Source organism: Trichechus manatus, unplaced genomic scaffold (assembly GCF_000243295.1).
Source record: "Trichechus manatus latirostris isolate Lorelei unplaced genomic scaffold, TriManLat1.0 scaffold00027, whole genome shotgun sequence".
NCBI lineage: Eukaryota > Metazoa > Chordata > Mammalia > Sirenia > Trichechidae > Trichechus > Trichechus manatus.
In genome coordinates, this window is record NW_004443963.1 from 21,949,894 (window position 1) to 21,974,987 (window position 25,094).

The window sequence follows — 25,094 nt, forward strand, 5'->3', positions numbered from 1 at the left end:
TGGACCCCAGGGCAGTTTAATGATAATCTTCTTCTCTTTCCTTGCACAGAACTTGTTATTCCTCCCTCAGAATCTTTGCATGATTTGGGCCATTCACCCTAATTTAGAACCCCTTGAGTACTGCTAATTCACATCGCTCCCAAAATTCAATATTCCAACTCCAGAAATCCTTCTTAGGTTAATTCCATGAGACTCATCTTTCCTCAACCCTATATCCTCTCAACATTTTGCACTCATTTTACATTTTTTAACATTCGCAATTATTATGTTGATGTCCTTTTCACATGTGGTTGTTATATTTATCCTCACCTATATTGAATACAGAGTCCTGGGTGGTGCAAATGTTTAATGGGCTAGGCTGCTAAACAAACGGTTGGAGGTTTAGTCCACCCAGAGGTACCTGAGAAGAAAGGCCTGGTGATCTACTTCCAAAAATCCAGCTATTGAAAACCCTGTAAAGGAAAAGTTCTACTCTGACACACATATGGTCACCATGAGTCAGGACAGTTGTTGTTGTGTTTTTGTTTTTGTTTTTTAACATTGAATACAGAGAGCAGAAACAACATATTAGGTTTTTTGGATCTCTTAAAGGGTAGAGTTATGTACAACAGTGGTCATCCAATAAATGTTGAATGCTACCTAAGGAAGACAAAGTAATTTTCATTCTCCAAAGATCTATGCCCCAGCTCTCTCAGTTATTTTTAGTTCTCTCCACTAAATCTCGTTTTCCATGTCTCTTTTAAATCACAATGTTCTAAAATTTAAAAACAAAAAAAGGCTGAAAAAGTTTTCAAAGACAGCAGGGAAGATAATAAAAGATTGGAAAAAGACATGTGGCTGAATTATCTCAAAGAAGGGAAGGCTGTGTAAAGTCTAAATGACTTTCCTAAAGAGCGTGACTACAGAATAAAAGGGAATCAACTTCAAATTCCTATTGCTTAGGATTATTAGTAGAAACTGAATGAGTAAGCTGTGCAGTTTGAGCATCTGCGTTTAAGGAGCTCTCAAAGAAAAAAATACTTTCCCATCTGTCTAGGGGAATTACAATCCTTCACAGAGGCTGGCAGGAGATCAAGTGAATTGATAAAGCGCTCTGAACTAGGACATACCAGAAGATAGACAGGTCAGAAGTTTCCACCAGCATTTTCTCTACTGAGTCCAGCATTTGAGAGTGAAAGACAATGAGGTTCATCACCTTGGCTAAATCAGGGTTTTCATGCAGGTGCAGGGGGGCCTTAGCCACACTGGTATATGCCTGTGGTTGGAGTTAGGAAAAGGGTAGAGAAAAACAAGAGAGATGAAAAGGGCTCCCAGCCTTAGGACTACAGTTTGGCCCATATGAGTCACCTCATATAGCAGAGGTTAGGAAATAAAATTAGAAGGGATTGTGAGGGAGGAAAAATCTGAGGATGGAGAACCATCAACAGCAATAGACTATTACCTGTAGGCGGAACCAGTCCAGCCTCAAACCAGAGAATTCAAATTTCTCTCCATTATCAACTACAAGCAAAATAGAAGCAAATTTTAAAAACATACAATAAAACAGCACCACGTGTGACACCGAAGAGGCTGACCCGACAGGACACTAGATTGCATAGAATGGGAGATCTTCTTCCAAGTCATCTTTTCTCATATCCTAGCTCAAGAGATTAATATTTCTAGAGAGAAGATGTTCGCCTTATATATGCTCTACTCCCTCATCTCCCTCCAGTTACCTTGTTTGAGATTCAGAGAGGAGAGAGTACTGACGAACGAGGACATGATGATAGACTCCTCCTCTGGACACACTGACAGGTTCTGAAAGGGAAGGCGAGTAACATCAAGTGGGCATAGGTCCCGCCAGGATAGAAAATAAGACAAAATGCTTGGTCAGTATATGAAGGTAGAAGGAACTGGTAAGTGCCACAAACAGAAAAAATGCCAAATGAGAGATGGAGGAACGTTCCTGATTTCCTGCCACACTAACACCAAGCTTCTTTTTAATTTTCTCTCCTATTTCTGGCGCCCTGGTAGCGTAGTGGTTAAGAGCTTGGCTGCTAACCAAAAGGTCAGCAGTTCAAATCCACCAGCTGCTCCTTGGAAACTCTATGGGGCAGTTCTACTCCGTCCTATAGGGTTGCTATAAATCAGAATCGACTCGATGGCAGCAGGTTTGGTTCTTCAGTTTTCTGCTCTGTAGCTTCACTTAGGAGAAAAAGACTATTGAGGTTATCAAAAAAAAAAACCTCACTTTTGTGGAGTTAATTCTGACTCAAAGCAACCCTACAGGTCAGAGTAGAACTGCCTCATAGGGTTTCCAAGGCTGTAAATCTTTACGGAAGCAGACTGCCACGTCTTTCTCCCACGGAATGGCTGGTGGGTTCAGACTGCTGACCTTTTGGCTAGCAGCAGAGCACTTTAACACTGCACCACCAGGGCTTCTTATTGAGATTATCAGTCCTTTTAAATATATATGTACATATATACACATAGAGGGGAAAGTCAAGCTTCCTGACACCCAATCTACAGAACATGAGATTCAGACAGCGTGGCTCCAAGAGGAAAATGACCAAGGATCACCCTGAAATTTCTAAAGTATAATCAATTAAACATACCTGAATGATGTCACTGAGCACAAGGGCATCAAATCTGGCCAAGTACTGAAGGTGGTATTGCTGTATCACTTTGATGTGTCTTCGGACAAGAGCTCTAATCTCCTCCAACAAGAAAAGTAGTTCCGCAATGCTTCTACAAAGGAGTGGGTGAGAACAGAGAGATGTATGAAAGACCAGAAATATGAATTGAGACAAGACAGTGATAACAAGGCAGAAAATTTGATTCCTTCCTGTACCCTTTTCCCAGTCCATCTAAGGTCAAGGTTCTTAACCATATCAAATACTAACGAGTCAGCATAGTCCTCAGGCGTCTTTGTCTTGGTGACATTTTCTGCGTGGCGAACCAGCCAGGTAACTTCATCACGAATGAAGGATAGGGCCATGAAAGCCAAAAGGGCCTAAGGAGAGTACAGGGACTATTAAGCATTTTCAACTGAAAGAATGGATCTCAAAGCATAGAGAAAACCACCTTGATAATATGCATATGGACACAATTGTATAGCCATACCAACAACAGTGTCAAACAATAAACACACAGACACACAAAAAAACCTCAACACATGCTCAGAATCAGACATGTACCTATGTTAACATTAGCTCACAGTCAGTACTCCCTCTCCATTAAATTAATTTTAGAAATATTTACTGGGCATTTACGTGGTTCTACAAGATGATTTAAAAAAAAAAAAAAAGCTCTGTCTTCAGTTAGTTCACACTCAAACAGAGGATAAGAGAAGTACACAAATAGCTATAATACATGGCATACTATGATTAGTGCCCAAAAAAGATACATAAAAAGCTTTGTGTTCCTCCAAGAAGCTTCAAGAGAATCGAATATATACATACAAATAGACCACAAAAGACTCAGAAACAAAAACTCATGAATGCAAAAACACCTCCCCCGATAGAGTCAGTCTCTTATATTTGGTCATCACACCTCCCTCCCCCCAACATTTCTTTCTCTTGCCTTGGGACCCAGTAGTCCTGGTTCATCAGTTAACACACTTCCCAGCTCCTTCACTGCCATCCGCAGAAATTGTCGCCGTTGACAGTGTAACTGGCCACTGAGGAAGGAAGGTGGAAACTAGAAAATATTGCCTCCCCAACCCTTAAAAACCCTCCACAGCACTCTGCTAACTCAGAACTGAAGCCACTCCAGAAGTCCACCTTTCAGCCAAAGATTAGACAGGCCTATAAAACAAACAACAACACAGGTGAAGAAGGTGCTTCTTAGTTCAATCAAGTATATGAGATCAAACGAGTAACACCTGCCCAAAAGCAAAGACGGAAGGGACAGGAAAACTGGAACTCGAGGTGGAAAGGGGGAGAGTGCTGACGTATTCTGGGGATTGCAACCAATGTCACAAAACAATTTGCGTATAAATTTTTGAATGAGAAACTAACTTGAGCTGTAAATTTTCACCTAAAACACAATAAAATTTAGGGAAAAAAGAAACCCTCTACAGGCAGAGCAGAGGAAAGCTGCATTTGGAAAGGGATGTCAAGCGGGAAAAAGGTTCAATGCAAAAGTTAGACTTGGAAAGAAAACACAAGACTCTGTGGTGGCAGCAGAAGCTCCTGGGTTGAGGCAAAAAGGCTGTACAGAAAGTGGGGGCAGCTTAGGTGAGAACAAAGGTCAGGAGAGATTCCTATTCCATCTCCTCTCAGGGAACCCGTTCCACACATTTACCTGTTTGCAATTACATATTCCTTGCTTTCCTTTATGTCAGCCACTCGCTTGCCATACCTGAGGAACGACACAAGCACAGAAGGGTTGGCCAAACCACCAGTTAGGGGCCTTGCCCACCTCCCCAGTCTGCAGAGATTCCCAACTAAAGCCTGAGGGAGCATAGGCAGCCCTCACTAGCAGGATCTTTCCAAACTCTCCTTCCCAACGTGGTCTATTGATAAAAGACTCAACGAGCTTAGAGATGTATCAGTTTTACCGTATTATTTTGCAGATAAGGAAAATAATACCTAGGGAAGGAAAATGACTTGTCCAAGGTTACACAAGGCTTTAATGGCAAAGCTGAGGCTAGACCACTTGACTTCTCATCCTATGCTTCGAGAGTACCTTCAAGTCAAGATTTAATCTTAGATTTATACGTCCAGGTTTGAGGGGGATGAAAGAAGCAGTGTATGAATATGATATAGGCCCTGCTCTCAACTAAAAGTAGTTACTCCAGTTCTACCTTGCCTCACATTCCCACCCACCTCCTCTTAGAATATATAACTTTATCAGTTATCCCTTTGTAGCTTCTTTAATCTCTCCATCTCCACTGGCTCTTTTCTCCCAACAACAAGTTCAAAGCCTCCTCCATTCTAAAAAGGCCCTGGCTTGACCCTGACAATCTATTGAACTTTGCCTATTCTCCCACATCACTAAACTCCAAAGATACACTTTTACTTCCTCATCTCTCATTGACCGTTGAGACTCACAAGGCTTTGACATTACACAAACTGCTTTCTCCAAGATCACTGTGAACTTCTGAATCACCAGATTAATTGGCCTTTTCATTGTTCTTGGTTTGCCTACAATATTTGATTCTGGTGACCAAATCTCTTGTTTCTCCTAGTCATTCATGTTCAGAATCCCAGCGTTACTTTAGACTCATTGCTCTCTATGTTCCTCACATGTGTCTTCTCTTGTCTAGTATCACTGTTGCCACCACATTAGTGGAGCAACGTAACGTCATATTTTCCGTTCTCCAAACCACTCCCTTATTGAACTTAGCACAGAATCAAAGAAATTTAGAGTTGGGAATTATCTTAATTAAATCAGGATTCAACTCCACAGCATTCCTGATGGATAATTATTTCAACCTCTACATGGTATGATAAAAAAGAGCAGGATTAAGAGTCAAAATCTCTGGAATTATTTTCTCTAACTCCACTGCTTATTAACTGATACCAAGACTGAGTCTCCATTTTCTCAGTTATGAAAAATGATATCAATACTTACATCTGAGTTATCATAAAGATCAAATTAAATCATTTATGTCAAAACCAAAAACCAAATTCATTGCCATCAAGCCAATTATAACTCATAGCGACCCTACAGGACAGAGTAGAACTGCTCCATACGATTTCCAAGGAGCGGCTGGTGGATTCAAACTGCCAACTTTTTGGTTAGCAGCCCTAGCTCTTAACCACTGTGCTACCAGGACCCCAAAACCCAGTGAAGTACCTAGTAAATAGTAAGTATGCAATAAATATTTCTTCAATCATTAGAATTAATCCTTACCACCTGTACTCTAGGGGCACTTGGAGACTGACAAAGGATGTAAGGAGAGGCTAAAAATCCCCAAATAAAATCAGTTTGGTGTTAATGTCTCTCACCCTTTCAAACCACTAAACAGGTCCTCGGTGACCTTGTGCACTTGCAGGACATCCTCCCGGATGAGGGTAATGTACAGGGAGCCCTGCAGACACAGCTTCCACAGCTTCTGACACTGGGTATTGGAGTTGAGGCAAGCATGGCAAAGAAGAAACCCAACTGCCGATGGGTAAAACAGTGCAGAGAAAGACTTTTAGAACGTGTTATTCACATAATGCTGCTACGTCCATTCCCATTTAATTTCACAAAACTTACTGATAATCCAGCGCTCCATCACGTCCATGGACAGGTACTCACAGGCCATCTGTGAGAAGAGAGGAAGAGATGGTCAAGCAGTTATTTAACTTAGTCCTCCCCAAAGGAGAAAAATAACAGAGGTAGTCAAGCTAGAATCTGGGTAGCAAAACCAACTGTTATTTCACCAGACTGGATTAGGGTACTTTGATAAGCCACTAGCTGGGAAACCTGCTGATAATGGAGGTGAGGCACTGGGAGTGGAGTGAGGAAAAAGAAATATGATTGAGAAAAGAAAAAGGAGCTTGGACTGGAAGCCAGGACAAACAAAAGGTTCAACATAACTTCTCTTTAACAGTTCAGATACTTTTAATAATAAGAGAGCAAGACTTGATGAAACTGTCTCATGATTTCACCCTTTTTTGGGTTATTTTAGGAGCCCTGTTGGTACAGTGGTTAAAGCGCTCAGCTGCTAACAGAAAGGTCAGTGGTTCGAACCTACCTGTCACATTAGGGGAGAAAAATGTGCCAGTTTGCTTCCTAAAGATTACAGCCTTGCAGAGAGGGTCGGGAGCTGGTTGAATGGACACATGAAATCTGAGGTGGAAAGGAGAGTGCTCTCACAGTATAGAGAGAGCAACTAGGGTCACATAACAATGTGTGTACAAATTTTTGTATTAGAAACTAGCTTAAATTGCAAACTTTCACCTAAAGCCCAATAAAAATAAAATTTAAAAAAAAAAAAAGGGTTACAGCCTTGGAAACCCTATGGGGCAGATCTACTCTGTCTTATAGGGTCACTATGAATCGGAATTGACTTGACGGTAGTGAGTTTTGTTTTGGGTTTTGGTTGGATGATTTTACCACTTAAACTGCAAATCACTCATTTGGCACTTATCACTCATTTTGCAGCATCAGCTATATTTTTGTGCCTACATGGCCTATCTTCCCTAGACTATAAATTATTTGAAGGAAAGACTTTGGGCCATGGTAGTTGAACAAAAAATATTTGTTAAGTGATTGACTCCTAAATTCAAGTTCCTGCTGGGCTAAATAAGTGCCTAATGACACAGTTTCTCCACCATTCATTCAACTTTTCATTCATTCTATGAATATTTACTAAATTCCTTCTATAGGCAAGCACACACTAATCCTGATCCCAACAAAAGCTCTAACTTAACCATGACTTTTTAGCCACAAGAGGTAATCAACTTAGAGGCATATCCTAGAAGAGGGCTAAAACATTTTTAGGGTTGGTATTTCCTGAAAGAAGCACTCTCTACAGAGATGGCCTTTGGAAAGGGAATGCCTCCACTAACAAAAGGAAAGGGGAACTCACTGTGTCTGAACCAGCAGGGTTAATCATGGCTGAGGGAGTGCTGATGACACTCAGAAGCTGAGCACTACGCCACTGCTCTGCCCCCTGGTTCCTTCGAACAAAAAGGAAGTACAAAGAGAGGAGAGCCCCACTCACAGCCTGTGAGGAAAAACAAATGAATTCTTAATGACAATGATAAGGACAATATACTCCATGGACTAAGGAATTCTCTGCTCTCTCAGGAAACTTGCCTTTGTGTGAGGACAAAACTCCTCTGTCAGCTTTTTCAGAGGGTGGTCATACTCCAAGACCATCTGACCCAGACGAGCAAAACTGGGGTCACTGAAAGAAAGCAGAGGAAAAAGGAGCTACAGGCCTCACTTAACCAATCTGTGAAGTCACCAGGGGTATCTCAGGTAGAATGCCTCTCTAATCATGACTTAAACTCCCATATTTGCATATAGGATAAAGATGTGTGCATAGGCTGGCATTCCCTACCACCTTCAAAGATATACACATTAAACTGTGAATTACATAGACGGACACCCCACTCCAGGCCCAGGCACGCTGAGCTATGGTTAGACAGAATCACACAATATTGGGCAGGTTCATGAAAGTTTCTTCCTTATAAGCATCCAAATTAGGGTTAGACACATTATAAGTACTCTATAAATTCTTGTTGATTAGTTGGAAACTCAGTAACATGACGGGACCCAAATCTGTACACAACTCAAAAGATATAAAACAAAGTAAATGGCTAAGGCATGTGCCTAGGTATCCCGTACATGCATGGGAATCCATATGCATGCACAGAACAGTATGCCACAGCCCACTCTGATCCCTCTCGTCTTCATTTTTTCAGCCCTTAAATACTAACATTTGCACTAACGGAGGGCAGAATTACAGATAATCCAAAAGCCATTTATATTTGGCTTCAAATGTATCATTATACATTACTTACTTCTAATGGCTTTATCTTATTAGTATTATTCCTACCAATACTAAAAAGAATTTTCTTTGCTTTTGCAATAACCTGAAAAGCAGAGTAGAAGCCAGCTCAGGATTAAAAATTGATCAGAGGCAATGCAAACTGGATAATCCACTACAGGTATTCAAGAGTTAACTACATGTGAGAGCACACCTGTTGGTATATGCCCTTGTAAGTATTCTAAATTGTTTTGTTTTGCCTGAGTCATTATGTAGATTACAGGTTCTCATATGAGAATGGATGGCATCTATTTCCTTTGAATCTACTGACCTCCTATCTCATAGCACCAAATATGAGACTCTTCATATAGTACATCCCCTTGACTCACCTATGCCCGTGCAGCATCTCATGGGCACAGTTGTACATGCCAATGAGTACCCGTCGATCTTCAATCCGTGACAGAAGTAAAACAACTGAGGTGTAAGTCACAATCAAGTCCAGGTAACTTCGAGTGAAGTCAAAGTTGAGATTCTACAAGGAGAATATACAGGAATTCAAGAGCAGTAGGGTCACTGAACCTGGATCTCCCTATTTCCCCCAACCGTTCCAGACAATGCTAAATAGACTCTGAATGGGTATATTTAGAAGTAGGATTGAAAATTCAGGAGGAGAAAATTGTAACAAATGTCAGGGGCTAAAAGTGAGCTCAAGATACAAAGAGGCTAGGAAATATGTAGTAATTGGGGGTTGAGAGGGTAAAGTAAGAAGATTTTAATGTAATTTTATATTAAATAAATCATGTTGCTAACTTGCTTAACAAGTAAATACATTTGAATTTCAGCATTTTTTAAAACGAATTACAGTCCTGGAAATGAACAAATGAAATAGCCGTTCCTGCAGCCTCACGCTGTCCCAATCTAGACCTAGCCTTTTCTGTAGCTCTTGGGTAAAAGAAAATGCAAAGAATCTTACGATATCGAAATGGCACTGGCAGACATCAATAGTGTTGAGAAGTTCATATACATGATCCTGGGGGTAGAATTGGAGAAGAGAATGAATAAAGAATAAACAGAAGCTGACATGTACTACTGGAATTTGAGGGGAAAGTTTCTCTCCCTTAGAGGTCCTAGCCACCAAGTAATAGACGGGAGGCATTGTTAAATAGAGGGAGGAATTTTTTCCTCAGTAAGCCTTCAGTAGGCTCATATGAGGCCAACCTGCCCAAATGCCCACGTTTCGACAGGCACAAGTCCCTACTATATTATGCATAGTCTCCCTGACCTTACCATCCCTGTGACTCCTTCCTCAATAAAACAGTATTAAAAAAAAGATCAGCTGACAGGCTATTTGGAAAATGTCGAAAATCAAACCCATTTTTGTTGATGAATCCCAAAGTCTGTTCTTGGATTGCATCTCCTGTTCTGGAGCGTTAATCATGTTAACAAATGGGAATACCACCCAACTATCTGTGTTTCTATTTACTGACCAACTAAACCAAAACGCCCACTGCCATCAAGTCAATTCTGACTCATAGCGACCCTACAGGACAGAGTAGAACTGCCGCATAGGGTTTCCACGGCTTTCTCCTGAGAAGCAGCTGGTGGGTTTGAATGGCTGATCTTTTGGTTAGTGGCTGAGCACTTTAACCACTGTGCCACCAGGGCTCCTTACTAACCAACTACTATGTGTTAAATACTTACTAGATAATTTTCATACAGTTCATTTAACCCTTATTTCAGTGGGATAGAGATTCTTTTTATTTTCATCTGTAACTTTACATAAATAAAATCATATCAAATATCAAATATACAGTTTTATTATGGACACTTCCCTCCCCCCACATCAGCACCCACCCTCCCCACCCCGTAAACCAGTTTAACAATCTAGTATGTGCTTTTTTATTTTTCTCCCTATTTATATAATTTATTCAGATAGAGAGGGAGAAAAAGAGAGAGAGACAGATTTTTTTTGGTCTTCATTTATGTTACAAAATTAAGATAATATTACACCCTTTTTGACATTTTGCTCTTCTCACTCAATCGTACTTGCTAAAAGTCCTCAGTCATCTAGTAGAGTACTAGTGCGTTCTTTATAATGGCTGCATGATAGTCCATGATCTGCCATACCACTAATAAACTGAAGGAGGGTCAGGTCAGAGGGTATTAATCTTCAAATTGAGAGTAGTGTTTACCAGAGGCTTCAAGGAAAGGGAGATGAGGCATTATTGCTTAAAAGACACTGAGTTTTGTTTGGGGTGATGAAAATTTTTTGGAAATGGATAGTGGTGATGATTGTACAACATAGTAAATGTAATAAATGAATTGTACACTTTAAAAATGGTTAAAACTACGAATTTTTGTTATGTATATCTTACCATAATAAATTTTTTATAAGTATCTCTCTTTCTTCGCTATCTAAATGGAAAAGCAAATTGTGGCATATTCAATACCTATGTTCATTGCAGCATTGTTCACAATAGCAGAAATATGGAAACAACCTAGATGTCCATCAACAGATGAATGGATAAACAAACTGGTACATACACACAATGGAGTACTATGCAATGATAAAAAACAATGATGAATCTGCAAAGCATCTCACAACATGGATGAATCTAGAGGGCATTATGCTGAGTGAAATAAGTCAATCACAAAAGGACAAATATTGTATGACACCACTACTATAAAAACTCATGAAAAGGTTTATACACAAAAAGAAACAATCTTTGATGGTTACAAGGGAGGGGAAAGATGGTGAGGGAAAAACACTAAAATAGACAATAGATAGGTGGTAACTTTGGTGAAGGGTAAGAGAGTACCCAATACTGGGAAAGCCAGCCCAGCTTGTCCAAGGCAAGGTCATAGAAGCTCCACAGACACATCCAAACTCCCTGAGGGACCAAATTACTGGGCTGAGGGCTGTGGGGACCATGGTCTCTGGGAACATCTAGCTCAACTGGCATAACATAGTTTATAAGGAAAACGTTCTACAGTTTACTTTGGTGAGTAGCGTCTGGGGTCTTAAAAGCTTGTGAGCAGCCATCTAAGATACTCCACTGGTCTCACCCCATCTGGAGCAAGGAAGAGTGAAGACAACAAAAGACACAAGGGAAAGATTAGTCCAAAGGACTAATGGACCACAACTACCATGACTTCCACAAGACTGAATCCAGTACAACTAGAATGGTGCCCAGATACCACCTCTGACTGCTCTGACAGGGATCACAATAGAGGGTCCTGGACAGAGCTGGAGAAAAATGTAGAACAAATTTCTAACTCACAAAAAAAGACCAGACTTCCTGGCCTGACAGAGATTGGAGAAACCCTGAGAGTATGGCCCCCAGACACCCTTTTAGCTTAGTAATGAAGTCACTCCTGAGGTTCACCCTTCAGCCAAAGATTAGATAGGTTCATAAAACAAAACAAGACTAAAGGGGCACAACGGCCCAGGGGTAAAGACTAGAAGGCAGGAGGGGACAGGAAAGCTGGTAATAGGGAACCCAATGTCAAGAAGGGAGAGTGCTGACATGTCATGGGGTTTTTAACCAATGTCATAAAAGCTGAATTGGCAAAAGCGTGTAATAGATATATTTACAACAAAGACAAAAAAAAGAGTAACTGCTGAGGCTGCTTAAGTATAACCAAACGCCTCATGGGAATTGGTTCCTTGGTTTGAAGGTTTAGGGTCATGGTTTCATGGGACATCCCAGTTAACTGGCCTAATAACTTGTTTAGTGCTTCTGTACTACCTCCTAGTTCATTGCATAGGGCCTGGGGTCTTAAAAGCTTGCAAGCAGCCATCCAAGGCACAAAGAATTGGTTTCTACTCACCTGGAGCAACAGAGGGAGAAGGAGACTCAAGAAGAGAAGGAAGATATGGAATGTGTGGCTAATTGCCTCCATGAACAACTGCCTCCTTTGCCATGAGACCAGAAGAACTGGATGGTGCCCAGCTACCATTACTGAATATTTTCATCAAAGATTCCATAGACTAATCCTGATCAAAAGGGGGAAAATGCATTAAGAATTTCAAATTCTCATGGACTCTAGACTTTCTGGAGCCATGGAGGGTGGATGAACCCCTGAAACTATTGCCCTGAGATAATTTTTAAATCTTAAACCAAAAATATCCCCTGAAGTCATCTTAAAACCGAACAATAAATTAGCTTAACTGGTGAAAAAAAAGCCTGCCTCGAGCATTATGCTCTTTTAAGAACTACCTGTATGGGATCAAACTGACAACAGCAAGTTGAAAGATTGGATGGGAACCTTAGGAGCCACTGAGTTTGGGTTAATGAGGGAAGAACAACTTGGAAAAGGAGGGTGAGAATGGTTGCACAACTCGAGAAATGTAATCAATGTCACTGAATTGTACATGTAGAAACGGGTGAATTGGTGTATGCTTTGCTGTATATATTCTCAACAACAACAAAATAAATAAAATTTGGGGGAAAAAAAGAAAGGAACTGAATTAACATTTTGTTATTTATTATTGCTAAACACTATGCTAGATGCCTTCCATACATAATTTCATTAATCCTCACAAATACCCCATGTATTAAATTTTATTTCCCCATTTTATAGATAAGAAAACTAGGATTTAAAATGTCTTTGCCTATGCAAGGAAAGGTCATGGAAGCTCCATAGACACATCCAAACTCCCTGAGGGACTGAATTGCTGGGTGGAGGGCTGTTGGGACCATGGTGTCGGGGAACATCTAGCTCGATTGGCATAACACAGCTTATAAAGACAATGTTCTACATTCTACCTTGGTGAGTAGCGTCGGGGGTCTTAAAAGCCTGTGAGCAGCCATCTAAGATACTCCACTGGTCTCACCCCTTCAGGAGCAAGGGAGAATGAAGAGAACAGGATACAAGGAAAAGATTAGTCCAAAGGACTAATGGACCACAGCTACCAAGGCCTCCACCAGACTCAGTCCAGTACAGCTAGATGGTGCCCGGCTACCACCAACTGCTCTGACCAGGATCACAACAGAGGGTTCTGGACAGAGCTGGAGAAGGATGTAGAACAGAATTCTAACTCACAAAAAAAAGACCAGATTTACTGGCCTAAAGGAGACTGGAGAAACCCCAAGAGTATGGCCCTCAGACACCCTTTTATCTCAGTGGTAAGGTCATCTCCGAGGTTCACCGTTCAGCCTGGGAGTGGACAGCCCCATAAAACCAAATGGGACTAATGAGGTACAGCAGTCCAGGGACAAGGGCCAGAAGGCAGAAGGGGACAGGGAAGCTGGTGATAGGGAACCCAAGGTTGAGTAAGGATAGTGTTAATGTGTTGTGAGGTTGTGAACCATTGTCATAGGGCAACATGTGTACTAACTGTTAAATGAGAAACTATTTTGTTCTGTAAGCCTTCTCTAAAGTGAGATTAGCAGCACAATTGGAAGAGTGTAGTCGATGTCACTGAACTGTGCATGTAGAAATTTTTGAAATGGTGTATCTTTGGCTATGTATATTTTCACCAAAAAAAAAAAGGTCGAGAAGGGAGAGGGTTAACATGTTGTGGGGTTGTTAACCAATGTCACAAAACAACTACTGTTTCATGAGAAACTATGTGTTCTGTAAGCCTTCACCTGAAGTACAATAAAAAAAAAAAAAGAAAAGAAAATGTCTTTGCCTAAAGTCACACAACTTAAAAGTTGTAAAGCTGAGGTTTGAAATATCTGTCTGATTCAATGCCTACCTACTTTATAACGCACCATTACCTCGGTATGCCTATTTCCTTTCCTGCCCTAAATAAGCCATATCAAACAGTTTGGGATCAGAACTTTACCAGCACAGCAACCATTCAGATGCCCTAAAAATCCCCTTTGGACTCCAACTTTCCCTAGTAAGAGGCTTTTTAAATACGTTCCCAGCATTCTTTCCATTGCCTTCACCAGTGTCTAGCTTCTTCCTAACCATGACTCTCAGTTCCAAGATTAATACCCTCTGACCTGACCCTTCCTCAGACCTTACAGTCGTCCGTGTCCCCACTTCTGTCTTCATTGTGTGATTTGATGAATGTCCTGGATTAGCTCCTTAGGGTAGGCACAGGGCACCGAAGGCAGGGCTCCCGACCCTTGTTCCTATTATCTGAAGAAATACTCTAATAGCACCACAAACGTGAATTGCTCAGAGGCAATGAGGGCTAGGAAACCCTGGTGGCACAATGGTTAAGAATTTGGCTGCTAACCAAAAGGTCAGCAGTTTGAATCCACCAGGTGCTCCTTGGAAAACCTACGGGGCCATTCTACTCTGTCCTATAGGGTCACTGTGAGTTGGAATTGACTCGACAGCAATGGGTTGGTGGGTTTTAATGTGGGCTAAACTTTACATTATCTCCTGAATATGTAAATAATACATGTTCATTGTAGAAAAATTTAAAAAACAGGAGCATAATCTGAATTAGTTTTTAAAACTACTCATTACCAATCAGAAATTCCAATCTTAATATGCATGTTTATCTATATCAATAAACATTTAGTGACATCTTATTTCTTAAACTGTATTGTAGTTTGCTTTTACACTAAGCAATATGTAAACAACATTTTTCCATGCCAATTAATATAAATATATATTATCTTTAACAGCTGCATAATTTTCATTTATAGGCCTATACTCTAAACTTTGAACTACACCTCTATTATTGGATATAGCAATTATTATCAAGTTGTCACTACCATAAATAATGCAACAGAGTACATTCTTGTACATATATATTTGCACTCCTACCTAATTATTTCCTTAAGATAAATTTCTAGAGGAAGATTGCTATATTAAAAAGTGTACATTTTTAAGACTTTTGAAATACATCATCAATTTGCCCTTCATAAACAGTGTATTATATAACTTTAGCATGCAAGTTTTTTTATGGTTATCAAAACTCAAAATATCACTTATGCAGCATTCCTACCAAAAACTGTTAATCAGACAAATCCAAACTGAGGGATATTCTGAAAAATAACTAGTCCAAACTCTTCAAATAGTTCAATGTTGTAAATAAAGACAAATAAAGGCTAGGGAACTACTCTATATTAAAGACTATAAAGAGGCATGACAAATGGATTCAATGTGTGATCTTTGGGATAAGTGAAGAAAGGTGAGTATGAGCTGCATATTAGCGAATAATACTGCGGCAAAGTTACATTTCCTTAGTACAATCACTGTATTAGGGTTATTTAAAAAAATGTTCTTGTTCTTAGGAAATGCGTACTAAAGTATTGGGGAGGGGGGAATGATGTCTGCAACTAACTCCCAAATGGTTCGTGGTGGGGAAAAACAGGGAGAGAGAAACAAATGTGGCAAAACTCTAACACATAGTACATCCGGGTGAAGAATAGAATACTCATTGCACTACTCTTGCAAGGTCTGAAATGAAATATTGGGAGAAAAATATTTAAAGTTTTTAAACACTACAAAAATATATAGCTTAGTAAATTGAAACCAATCACAATCCACTTCCAAAGATAATTATTTTTAACAGTTTATTATGTAATATTCCAAATCTTTCTTATGTATATACTAGCATTATATATATATAAGCTTATATACTTTTTAAATAAAAGTATGATTGTATCATATGCAATTCTGTAACTTGATTTCATTTAACAATATAACTTAGATATCAGTATATCTCTTATTTTTTTCAAGTAACTGTACTAAGCAACATAAATGAACAGCTACTAAAGAAGGAATAGTCTCTAAAGGATAGTGCTTATGCTGGAGACGTGGGCTAGAGAGAGCTCACCCGAAATTCCATGACATCCACAAATGACTGGTAGTAGTTGGTGAGGAATCTAATTATCTCAGATTTTTCCCGATGTACTGGTCCTAAATGTTGCTAAGAACAACAAAAAGCAAAACAAGAATATAATTGATCAAAATAACCCAAGACGAATATAGGTTATTATATACTTTTAGAGAGGGTTAGAACACACTGACAGAGAAAGTTGGAAAATCCTCAACTCCCTGAAGATCTTTAAACAAAGGAAATTATCTAGCTAGTATGGTTGCATGTGATCCTTACCAGATATAGAAGGCTAAAGAAGAAGGGATTACAAATTCCCTTTTAGCTTACAAGGGTTACAATTTATATCAAAATCAAAAGAAACAGAATGAGAAGATACTACAGGTAAGATGGGTGAGAAATCTAGAACCAACATTTAATAAGGAAGAAGACATAAGTGATATCTCACTTGATAAATAATTCTGAGACAAATAACAAAGAAACACTGAGTGGAAAACAGGAACAACAATAAAATACATGCACTCTACTGAGTTGATAGAGCTATCTTCCTCTACGAGAAGAAAGTGCTCTCATAAATCTTGCAGTAGAGGAAGGGGTAATGCTCCAGCTAACCCTAGGAGAATACCACCTTATCTCTCAGAATTCTCAAGACTACAACAACCTGAAGTCATGTGGTTGAGGCTCGGAAAACTAAAAAAGGCTACTCTATCCCCTGCCTAATTTGAAGAGAGACAGTCAAAAGAGGAGAGTTCGAGACATCCAAGAGTAGAGTTATTTCAGAGAAAGAAGAGAGATAAGAGAGACTGAGTTCTTACCGTGCTGTTTCGGATATCTATGTTGGGAAATTTCTTGTTGATATACTTGAGAGATGATTCCATGGACTTTTCCAGTAGGAAAGGTGGCTTGGATTTGGGGTCTGAACAAGTCTGCACAGATAAACCATACTATATTTCAACCTATTCTCCCACCCTTCAGAAACATAACTCTTCCTGCATCATTCATTCTCACAGTCTGTCTTAGGAAAAAGGAATCTGGAAATTAATTACAGAATCATGAGACTAGCAGGAACAAGTTACAGAATATTAAGCCAACTCTCAGAAGAGCTAAGTGACAACCTGGCATCTTGTTGTGCTGGGTAAAGCTTAAGGTCTGCTTGGTTCCAGCACAAAGAGGAAGCTCTCTCCCCGCCCTCAACTGAAGCCGGAAGGAGCAGCTGCTCAGAAGTTAGACTTTATGGGCAACTCAGGGTCACAATTTTTATATAAGTATTTCATCCCAAAGGGCATTTACAGCAGGCATGGGAACAGAGAAACCACGTTCCTGGTGATTTGTTTTATTACAAAATATACAAACTTCCTCCCTCAAGTCTCCTATTTTCTCTTTCAGAAATTCCCCACTCCCATTCCTGTATTTATCGCTTTCCTTCCCTATGGCTAGCCCAGCCCATAACTTACCTCTTGCCACCAACTTCTCCCAATTTCACAGTTCCTATCCTAAACATGGAGCCCTGGTGGCACAGTGGTTAAATGCCTGGCTGCTAACCAAAAGGTTGGCAGTTCAAATTCACCAGCCACTCCTTGGTAAACCCTATGGGGCACTTCTACTCTGTACTCTGTCTTATAGGGTCGTTATGAGTCAGAATTGACTCGAAGGCAGTGGGTTTGGGTGGTTTTTTTTTTTTTTGCGGGGGTGAAGGTTATCCTAAAAACACACACACCCAAACACAGCCCTTGCCCAGCATTCCCAGCCCTTCTGTTAGTATGAATTGTCCCAGACTATAAATACCTCAGAAAGTACCTACCCTTTTTATCTAATTTTTTTTTCTTTTTAGGGAAGTACCTCCAAGATGAGTTTTTGCCAGAAGACCCAACTTTAGATGCCCTCAGAGTGTGCGAAGTCAGCAGTAAATAGTAAGAGCCAGAATTCTAGACCCCAGACCTTTACCCACCTAACTCAGAACACATTTCTTACCCACCCCCTTACTGCCTTCCCCAGCAAAAAGCAGACACTCCCACTGGGGTAAGAATCATACTTAGAAAGGGAAACCCTGAAAAGAACCTCCCCTTCTTCCTCCCAGCACTGCCTGGCCTCTATAACCCAAGAGTGGCCGAAGGCCAATTAAACCAGTAGGAGAGAAGAGAGTCTAACTGCTGGACCCGCTGAACCCAGGGTTTCCTGCCCTACTATTGCTAGAATAATTAGTACTAGCCCAGTTGCTCACACTTACCTTCTTGATGTTATACATACGGATGAGAACCCCCTGACCTCGATCATTTAGAATAGTGAGCTTCTCTGCTAATTTATGCTCGTAGGCAGAGGTCAAAGACATGATGGCCACCAAGAGAGAGCAGCATCCGGACAACAATGCGTGATCTCCCCAGACACTTTCAGCTTGGGCGTTGACACCCTAGGGGCGGAGGGACCTAGACTGGTTGGTGCGTTGGTCTTCCTGTTGCCGCTGCAATTGGCTCATGGGTGAAAGCAGTCATTACAGCTCACAGGCCCTCGAAGCCTCCTTGTTCTTCCTCTCTGCACACTCAGCAGGGGAAACTTCCTCTTTGTGACTGTGCAGCATTTTTGGTAAGGACTATGAAGTAGGGGGGAAACATGTTAGGCACTCACAGTCTTCACAGTCTGGCACTAACCTTTTCAGCCATACCCGTCCACTACTGTTCTATGTAAAACTTTACACCAAACAAGTACCCACTACCCCATCCTCATACACCTTTATACTTTCCTTCTTTTATACCCTCATCAAGAATGCCCATGTTATGGTCTTTTAAGTCTTTGTTCTATCCATTTTTTAGGTCAAAGATTAAATCCCATCTCCTCCTAACTACCCTGTCCAATGTCAAATATTATATATAATATTATATTTTGTTTTATTTTTAAGTATATGTCTTATCTCCCCCAACTATATCTTAAGTTCCTTAATGACAGAATTGTAGCTTTCTTTATATCCCTCACCATGCTCTAGTACAGTGATTCTCAAAGTGTGATCCAGCAGCATCAGCATCACCTAGGAACTTGGTAGACAGGCAAATTCTCAGGTCCCACCTCAGATCTACTGAATCCAAAACTCTGGGATGGGATCCAGCAAACTATGGTTTAATAAGCCCTGCAGGTGATTCCAATGAACCTTCAGGTTTGAGAACCACTGTTCTAATACAATAGTTCTTAAAGGTGCTTAAGAAACTGAGATCAACCCCTATCCCCAAAGAGTCAAGATCAGTAGGTCTATGGTGGGGCCTAGAAGTGTCCTAGGAGATTAGGGTACAAGTGTTCAACGGCACACATTTTGATAAACAATGATCTACAACAATACCTCTTGGACACTATAGCTACTCACTCAACAAATATGCTGGTTTATTTGTTGAATTATTTAAGACAAAATTGGGAAACAGGACCCATGAAGAAGAACCAATTAACCAAGATTAACAAGGAGAAATTAATAATAGCCCTTAAATCTTGGAAGTCTGAATAAATTTTAGCATTGTAGTATTCTTGCCATCCCAATCAGGCCTTAACTCAAGAAAATCTTTAACTCATTTTTTAGTTTCTTTCAAGGCCAAAAGCAGAGCATCCTAGGGAAAAAATCTAAATCAGACAGAGCTGTTTTCACATCCACCTCCTTTCCAATCCTTTTTCTCTGCTTTTCAACCATTCCCATTTTCTACACTCAGGGCTCTCATATTGCCCCAGTAAATCTGGGGAGGGCAGGGGGGGAGCTTACTAGCATTAGTAGTTCGACAATATGTTTGCTCCCAAGAGAATGTACTTTTTAAAAGAAACAAGAAAATGACAATGCTTAACACGTGAAATTTCAAATATCTCTTAGTTTCCTAGTGCTGCTGTAACACAAATACCACAAGTGGGTGGCTTTAAAGAAGAAAATTTATTTTCTCAGAATTTAAGAGGCTAGAAGTCCAAATTCAGGGTACCACATATAGCAGAAGGCTCTTTTTCTGTCAGTGCTAGCGGAATAACCTTGTATCAGCTTCTGAAGCCCTGGCATTCCTCAGTTCATTGACAATCTTCTCGTGGCATAGCATCTACCTCCTCCCATTTGTGTTTGCTTGTCTCCGTGTCTATGCTGCTCCTTATAACTCAGAAGCGATTAGGTTTAGGACACACCCTACAATGATATGGCCTCACTAACATAATAAAGAAAAGCTTATTTTCAGACAGGACTATATCCACAGGTATAGGGGTTACGATTCTAACACATATTTTGGGGGGACACAATTCAATCCATAATAATCTCTAAAGAAAATTTTGCTTTTTAAGAAAATAGAATCTTCCTTCCAGCTTATTTACTGGACTGCATCCCTAGAAAGCTGCGGGCCTGTCATAATGTACTATTGGCCTCGAATATTTGATTCACTTGTTGTATCAAAGAAACCCAGGTTCTACCAAGATTTGTGGGACTTCTAATGGTCTTTCACTTTGATAGGGGAGAATAAAGAGCAGGCAGTAAGAAGCCAACATCTAGGAAACTGAGCCACAGCACCGCCCCAGGCTTCGTATAGCTTAGTATAGTTCTATTGGCTTGGATCTTTCTCACTTGATTTCTATCCTTATACTGAAACTTTTGTTGAAGACTGTGCCAAGCCAATCTTGCTTTCTGCTGTACCCTTATATGTTCTCTCCAACCTAGCAGGGACCATATTCTCAATCTACCGTGAATACACTGTGTTCATTTCTGCCTTTCTGACTTCACTTCTGTATGCTTTTCTTCTGTTGATCCAAATCCTGTCATTCTACAGGACCTAGATCAATAGTCCCAATACCAGTCCTTGCTGAACTCCTACAGCATTTGGTCTATACCACATAGTTTACATCTAAATTAGGTTCTGCATTTAACTCCCCATTTCACATTATACTGCTTCTCCAGCTGAACTGTAAGATTGCTGGAGCCTGGAAACACTTATTCCCCTATATTTGGTTTATGGGAAAAGCCTATATCTCTTGGCATCAGAAAGAAACAAACAAACAAAAAAGACCTGGAGCCACCGAGTCAATTCCGACTCATAGCGACCCTATACGACAGAGTAGAACTGCCCCATGGGGTTTCCAAGGAGCAGCTGGTGGATTTAAACTGCTGACCTTTTGGTTAACCACTGCGCCACCAGGGCTCAGAAAAAACTGGACTCAAATATAGCTGAGTATAGTGGGCTGAGCCTTATGACTTAGCGGCTAAAAGCTGAGGTTATGGAGTCATAAACCTTGAATTCATGTCTTAACCATATCACTTACCAACTCTAACCCAGTTTCCCTGTTTGTAAAATGGAGTTGATACTGATAATAGTTCCCATCTCATGGGATTATTGTGTAGATTTAAATAAATTAGTATATGTAAAGTAATGACCTAACATTTATTATGTGCTTTACATGTATTACTTCAAATAATATTAATGATGTTATTCAAATACTTAATATTTGCAACTTTAGGCTATCTATCACCACTGATTCGGTTTCCTAATCTATAGAACAGTGGTAATCCTTATACAACTGAGGAAGTGATCAAATGGTATGGTATATGTAAAACATTTGCTCAAGACCTCATACACTATATTCGAAACAACAATAATAAAGTAAAAATTTGGTTTGAGTATGTAGTGAGCTCATTGTCACTTTCTGTGGGATTCTATTTGGCACCCCAGAAAGAAAAAGGCCAGTTTTAGAGATCGGACTAATCATGCCAACTGGTAGTCTTTGGAGAAACTTCACTGGAAAGATCATGAGGCATTTTCTCCTATCAAGAGGCTTCATCAACCCCTTCTAAGGGTGGTTTGATTATACCAGAGCACGGCCTCGCAACCCTGGCTGCAAATCAGAATCCCCCATGAAACTCTTTTAAAGCCAGTTAGCTGACCCCAACCTTGAAGATTCTGATCCAATAGTTCTAGAGTGGGGCCAAAGGATCTGTCACTTTAAAAGTACTCAGTGATTCTCGTGCAAAACCAGAATTGAGAACCACTTCTCCGAGACTTAACTATGGCATCAAAAACTTCCAAGAAACCATAGAACACTACGGTGGGAAAAGAAGAATTGAATAGCTTGAACAGCAAGGTGACTTATATCGCTTGACTAAAAGGTACTATACTTTCCTTCTCCTCAAATTTCAGGTATTGGCCTTGCTTTGTCTTACAGATAGCTTTTTTTCCTCCTTGAGTGACATTTCCCTTCAGATTCTTGACAGACACTGCTTCAAGAATAAGGTAGGTCTCGAGATCCTTTAAACTAGGGGTTAATTGTAAAGGGTGTATCAAGGTTGGAATTCTCTTCCCAAGTCTAACACGTACTAACTCAAATGGTCTCCATTATCATCTTGGCCCCCTTAAATGAGATATTCAGCTACCAATAACTAGTTGAATGATCCAAGGTTGCCAATTCTCACTGCTATTCTAAACCACTCTTCATTTATTATCACCAGTCTTCTTAGTCCTGCAAACTTTATACTTTTCTAGGCTGCTGGCTAAAATAAAGTTTTGGGGTCATCTGAAGACTACATTTAGGTATTGAAACTTTTCCATTATGTTTAAGAATCTGAAGATAACTGTATACCATACTAGATTATACTGCAGCCTTTATTTTCCAGAGAACCAACTCCCTTCATAATAAGTGTTCATGATGACTCTAATATAATCAATCATTAATATGCAATGAAAGCTTTAAAGAACAACCCTGGCTTTTGTGACTGAAAGGAACCTGAGTCTAAATGCCTGGAGTTAATCATCTAAATGCCCTCAGGAAAATCCAACATTTAACAGTCTACTATGTGTGCTTTGTCTATGCCCTAGGCATGACATGACACAAAGCAGAATTGAAATAGGCTACTCTAGGCACTTTTCCAACCCTATTGTTTATGCCAGTCTGCCTTAATCTTTTTTTTCCCCCTACCAGACTACACTGTTCCTGCTTTGCAGAAATCCCAGGTGTAGCTGTTGCCTAGAAATTTGGGAGTCCTTGAAGTGAGTGTTAGGATAGCTAAAGACAGCTACCAATAGGGGAAAGCAGGCCTTCTACTGGCAATAAATACAGCAGTTAACTTCAAGGTTTGAGATGCTGTATTCTTAGTTATCTAGTGCTGCTATACTAGAAATACCACAAGTGGTAGGCTTTAACAAACTGAAGTTTATTCTTTTACAATTTAGGAGGTTAGAAGTCTGACTTCAGAGTACCAGCTCCAGGGGAAGGTTTTTCTCTCTTTCACCTCTGGGGGAAGGTCCTTGTCATCAATCTTCCCCTGGTCTAGGAGCTTCTCAGTGCAGGGATCCTGGGTCCAAAGGATGCCCTCCACTCCTAGCTCTTCTTTCTTGGTGGTATGAGGTCCCGTTCCTCTCTACTCAATCCTCTTTTATATCTCAAAAGAGATTGACTCAAGATACAACCTAATCCTATAGATTGAGTCCTCATTAACATAACTGCCTCTAATTCTGCCTCATTAACATCATCAAGGTTAGGATCTACAACACAGGATAATCACATCAGATCACAAAATGGTAGACAACTACATAATACTGGGAATCATGGCCTAGCCAAGTTGACATACATTTTTGGAGGACATAATTCAATCCATAACATTCATTTATAGGAGTCTTCATATGTTAATACCTACAACTTTAGAAATTTCAGACTGGTAATTCGGATAAGTAGCCTAAACTTGAACATGGTACTGCACATTCTTCTGCAGATCCCCTCTTCTCAAAATGGCTATACTAACCTTATCTGAAAATTAGCATCCTTCTCTGGCTCAGAGATTCATTTATGCAGGTTTGGAGAAGGAATGGAAGGGAACATTGCTGAACAGTATAGGAACCAGCTGACTTTAGCCTTGCTTTCTCCAGCACTCAAGCTTACGGTGTTAAGTTTCATCTTCCCCCAGTAGTGTGAGTTTTCCAAGGATCCATGCCTATTTAATATTCTATTTGGGGAGATAAAACACCGTATTTAAAACAACCTATAAAACTAAAAATACGTACAAATGTTCATTTTTGGTCTTCTGAGGCACAAAAGCAGTGAATTTCCTCTATTGCAAATGGCTAGGCTATTACTTTATCCCAAATTTTCATAGGTAAGACTCAATATACAGACCACTCTTCTTTACAGAATAGAAAATAGGTCTATGTAAAGAATACCTGATCTTAAATGTCAATCTTTTCTTTGCCAATTCATGGTTCCTGCTGCTTAGGCCTCATGGAACCAGAAGCCTTAGAAATATGTCCTTATGACCCAAACCACAGGATGCCAGCCAGCAGATTACACTACCACCTGGCAGCATGCAGAAAGGTAAGTTTTCCTGATGAGAAATGAAAGTCATTAGATAGAGAAATCTCAGAATACAAAAGGTTAAAGTTGTTTCTTTTTTTAAAGAACAAGCTCCTAACCATATATAGCACCTGTTAGTTCTTAATGGTGGAACGTGGTATCTCTTCAGCATTTCCAGGAAGAAGCGGAGGGGTGTGATACAGGCAAACCCTAATAGCCATTTAACAAGTACTTTTTCCTTCTAGAAAAATCCAAAGATAGCTAAAAAGATGGCTAACTGCAAATATAATGCTCGTCATGTGGTCCCACTCAAAAGGCTCAAGGAACATGAGGTTACCTGTGTCAACAGAACTACTGTAGATGATGGTAAGCTTTTTTAGGGGGGGAGTAAGCAGCATCAAGTTCTACTGTCCCCCACCTTAACCCCTCCCCTCCCCTCCCCTGTATTTCACAACTATGGAAGTCTTAGCCAATTGAGAGGGATAGGGAAAAAAAGAAGTTTCTACTCTGCTTCTATAACTTCTGTTCTGCTTTATTTCAGTGCTGTTTAATCTTCCAAATGTTATTTCTTCAATTTTAGAACCAAATGAAAAACTTCCTAATGCTGCCGATCAGATTCCTAACCCTGATGTCTGGAACGCAGGTAAGCAAGGGTGAAACAGT

The 25,094-nt window shown here is 40.1% G+C and overlaps 1 protein-coding gene across 3 annotated transcripts in view; it reads right to left on the minus strand.

The window, feature by feature from the left end:
• NCKAP1L (NCK associated protein 1 like) overlaps positions 1-18,558 on the minus strand; it is a 45,894-nt gene extending 27,336 nt beyond the window's left edge. For all 3 annotated transcript variants that reach the window (XM_023729088.1, XM_023729087.1, XM_023729086.1), the window contains exons 1-16: positions 18,388-18,558; positions 16,976-17,086; positions 16,161-16,253; positions 9,384-9,440; positions 8,800-8,942; positions 7,735-7,825; positions 7,505-7,642; positions 6,187-6,235; positions 5,934-6,090; positions 4,285-4,341; positions 3,562-3,658; positions 2,883-2,992; positions 2,595-2,727; positions 1,716-1,797; positions 1,442-1,500; positions 1,110-1,255 (exon numbers count right to left, since the gene is read on the minus strand). In XM_023729088.1, coding sequence (XP_023584856.1) covers positions 1,110-1,255; positions 1,442-1,500; positions 1,716-1,797; positions 2,595-2,727; positions 2,883-2,992; positions 3,562-3,658; positions 4,285-4,341; positions 5,934-6,090; positions 6,187-6,235; positions 7,505-7,642; positions 7,735-7,825; positions 8,800-8,942; positions 9,384-9,440; positions 16,161-16,253; positions 16,976-17,086; positions 18,388-18,489 — 1,625 coding nt within the window. In that variant the 5' untranslated portion in view covers positions 18,490-18,558. The remainder of the gene's footprint in view (positions 1-1,109; positions 1,256-1,441; positions 1,501-1,715; positions 1,798-2,594; positions 2,728-2,882; positions 2,993-3,561; positions 3,659-4,284; positions 4,342-5,933; positions 6,091-6,186; positions 6,236-7,504; positions 7,643-7,734; positions 7,826-8,799; positions 8,943-9,383; positions 9,441-16,160; positions 16,254-16,975; positions 17,087-18,387) is intronic.
• Positions 18,559-25,094: the final 6,536 nt, after the last annotated feature.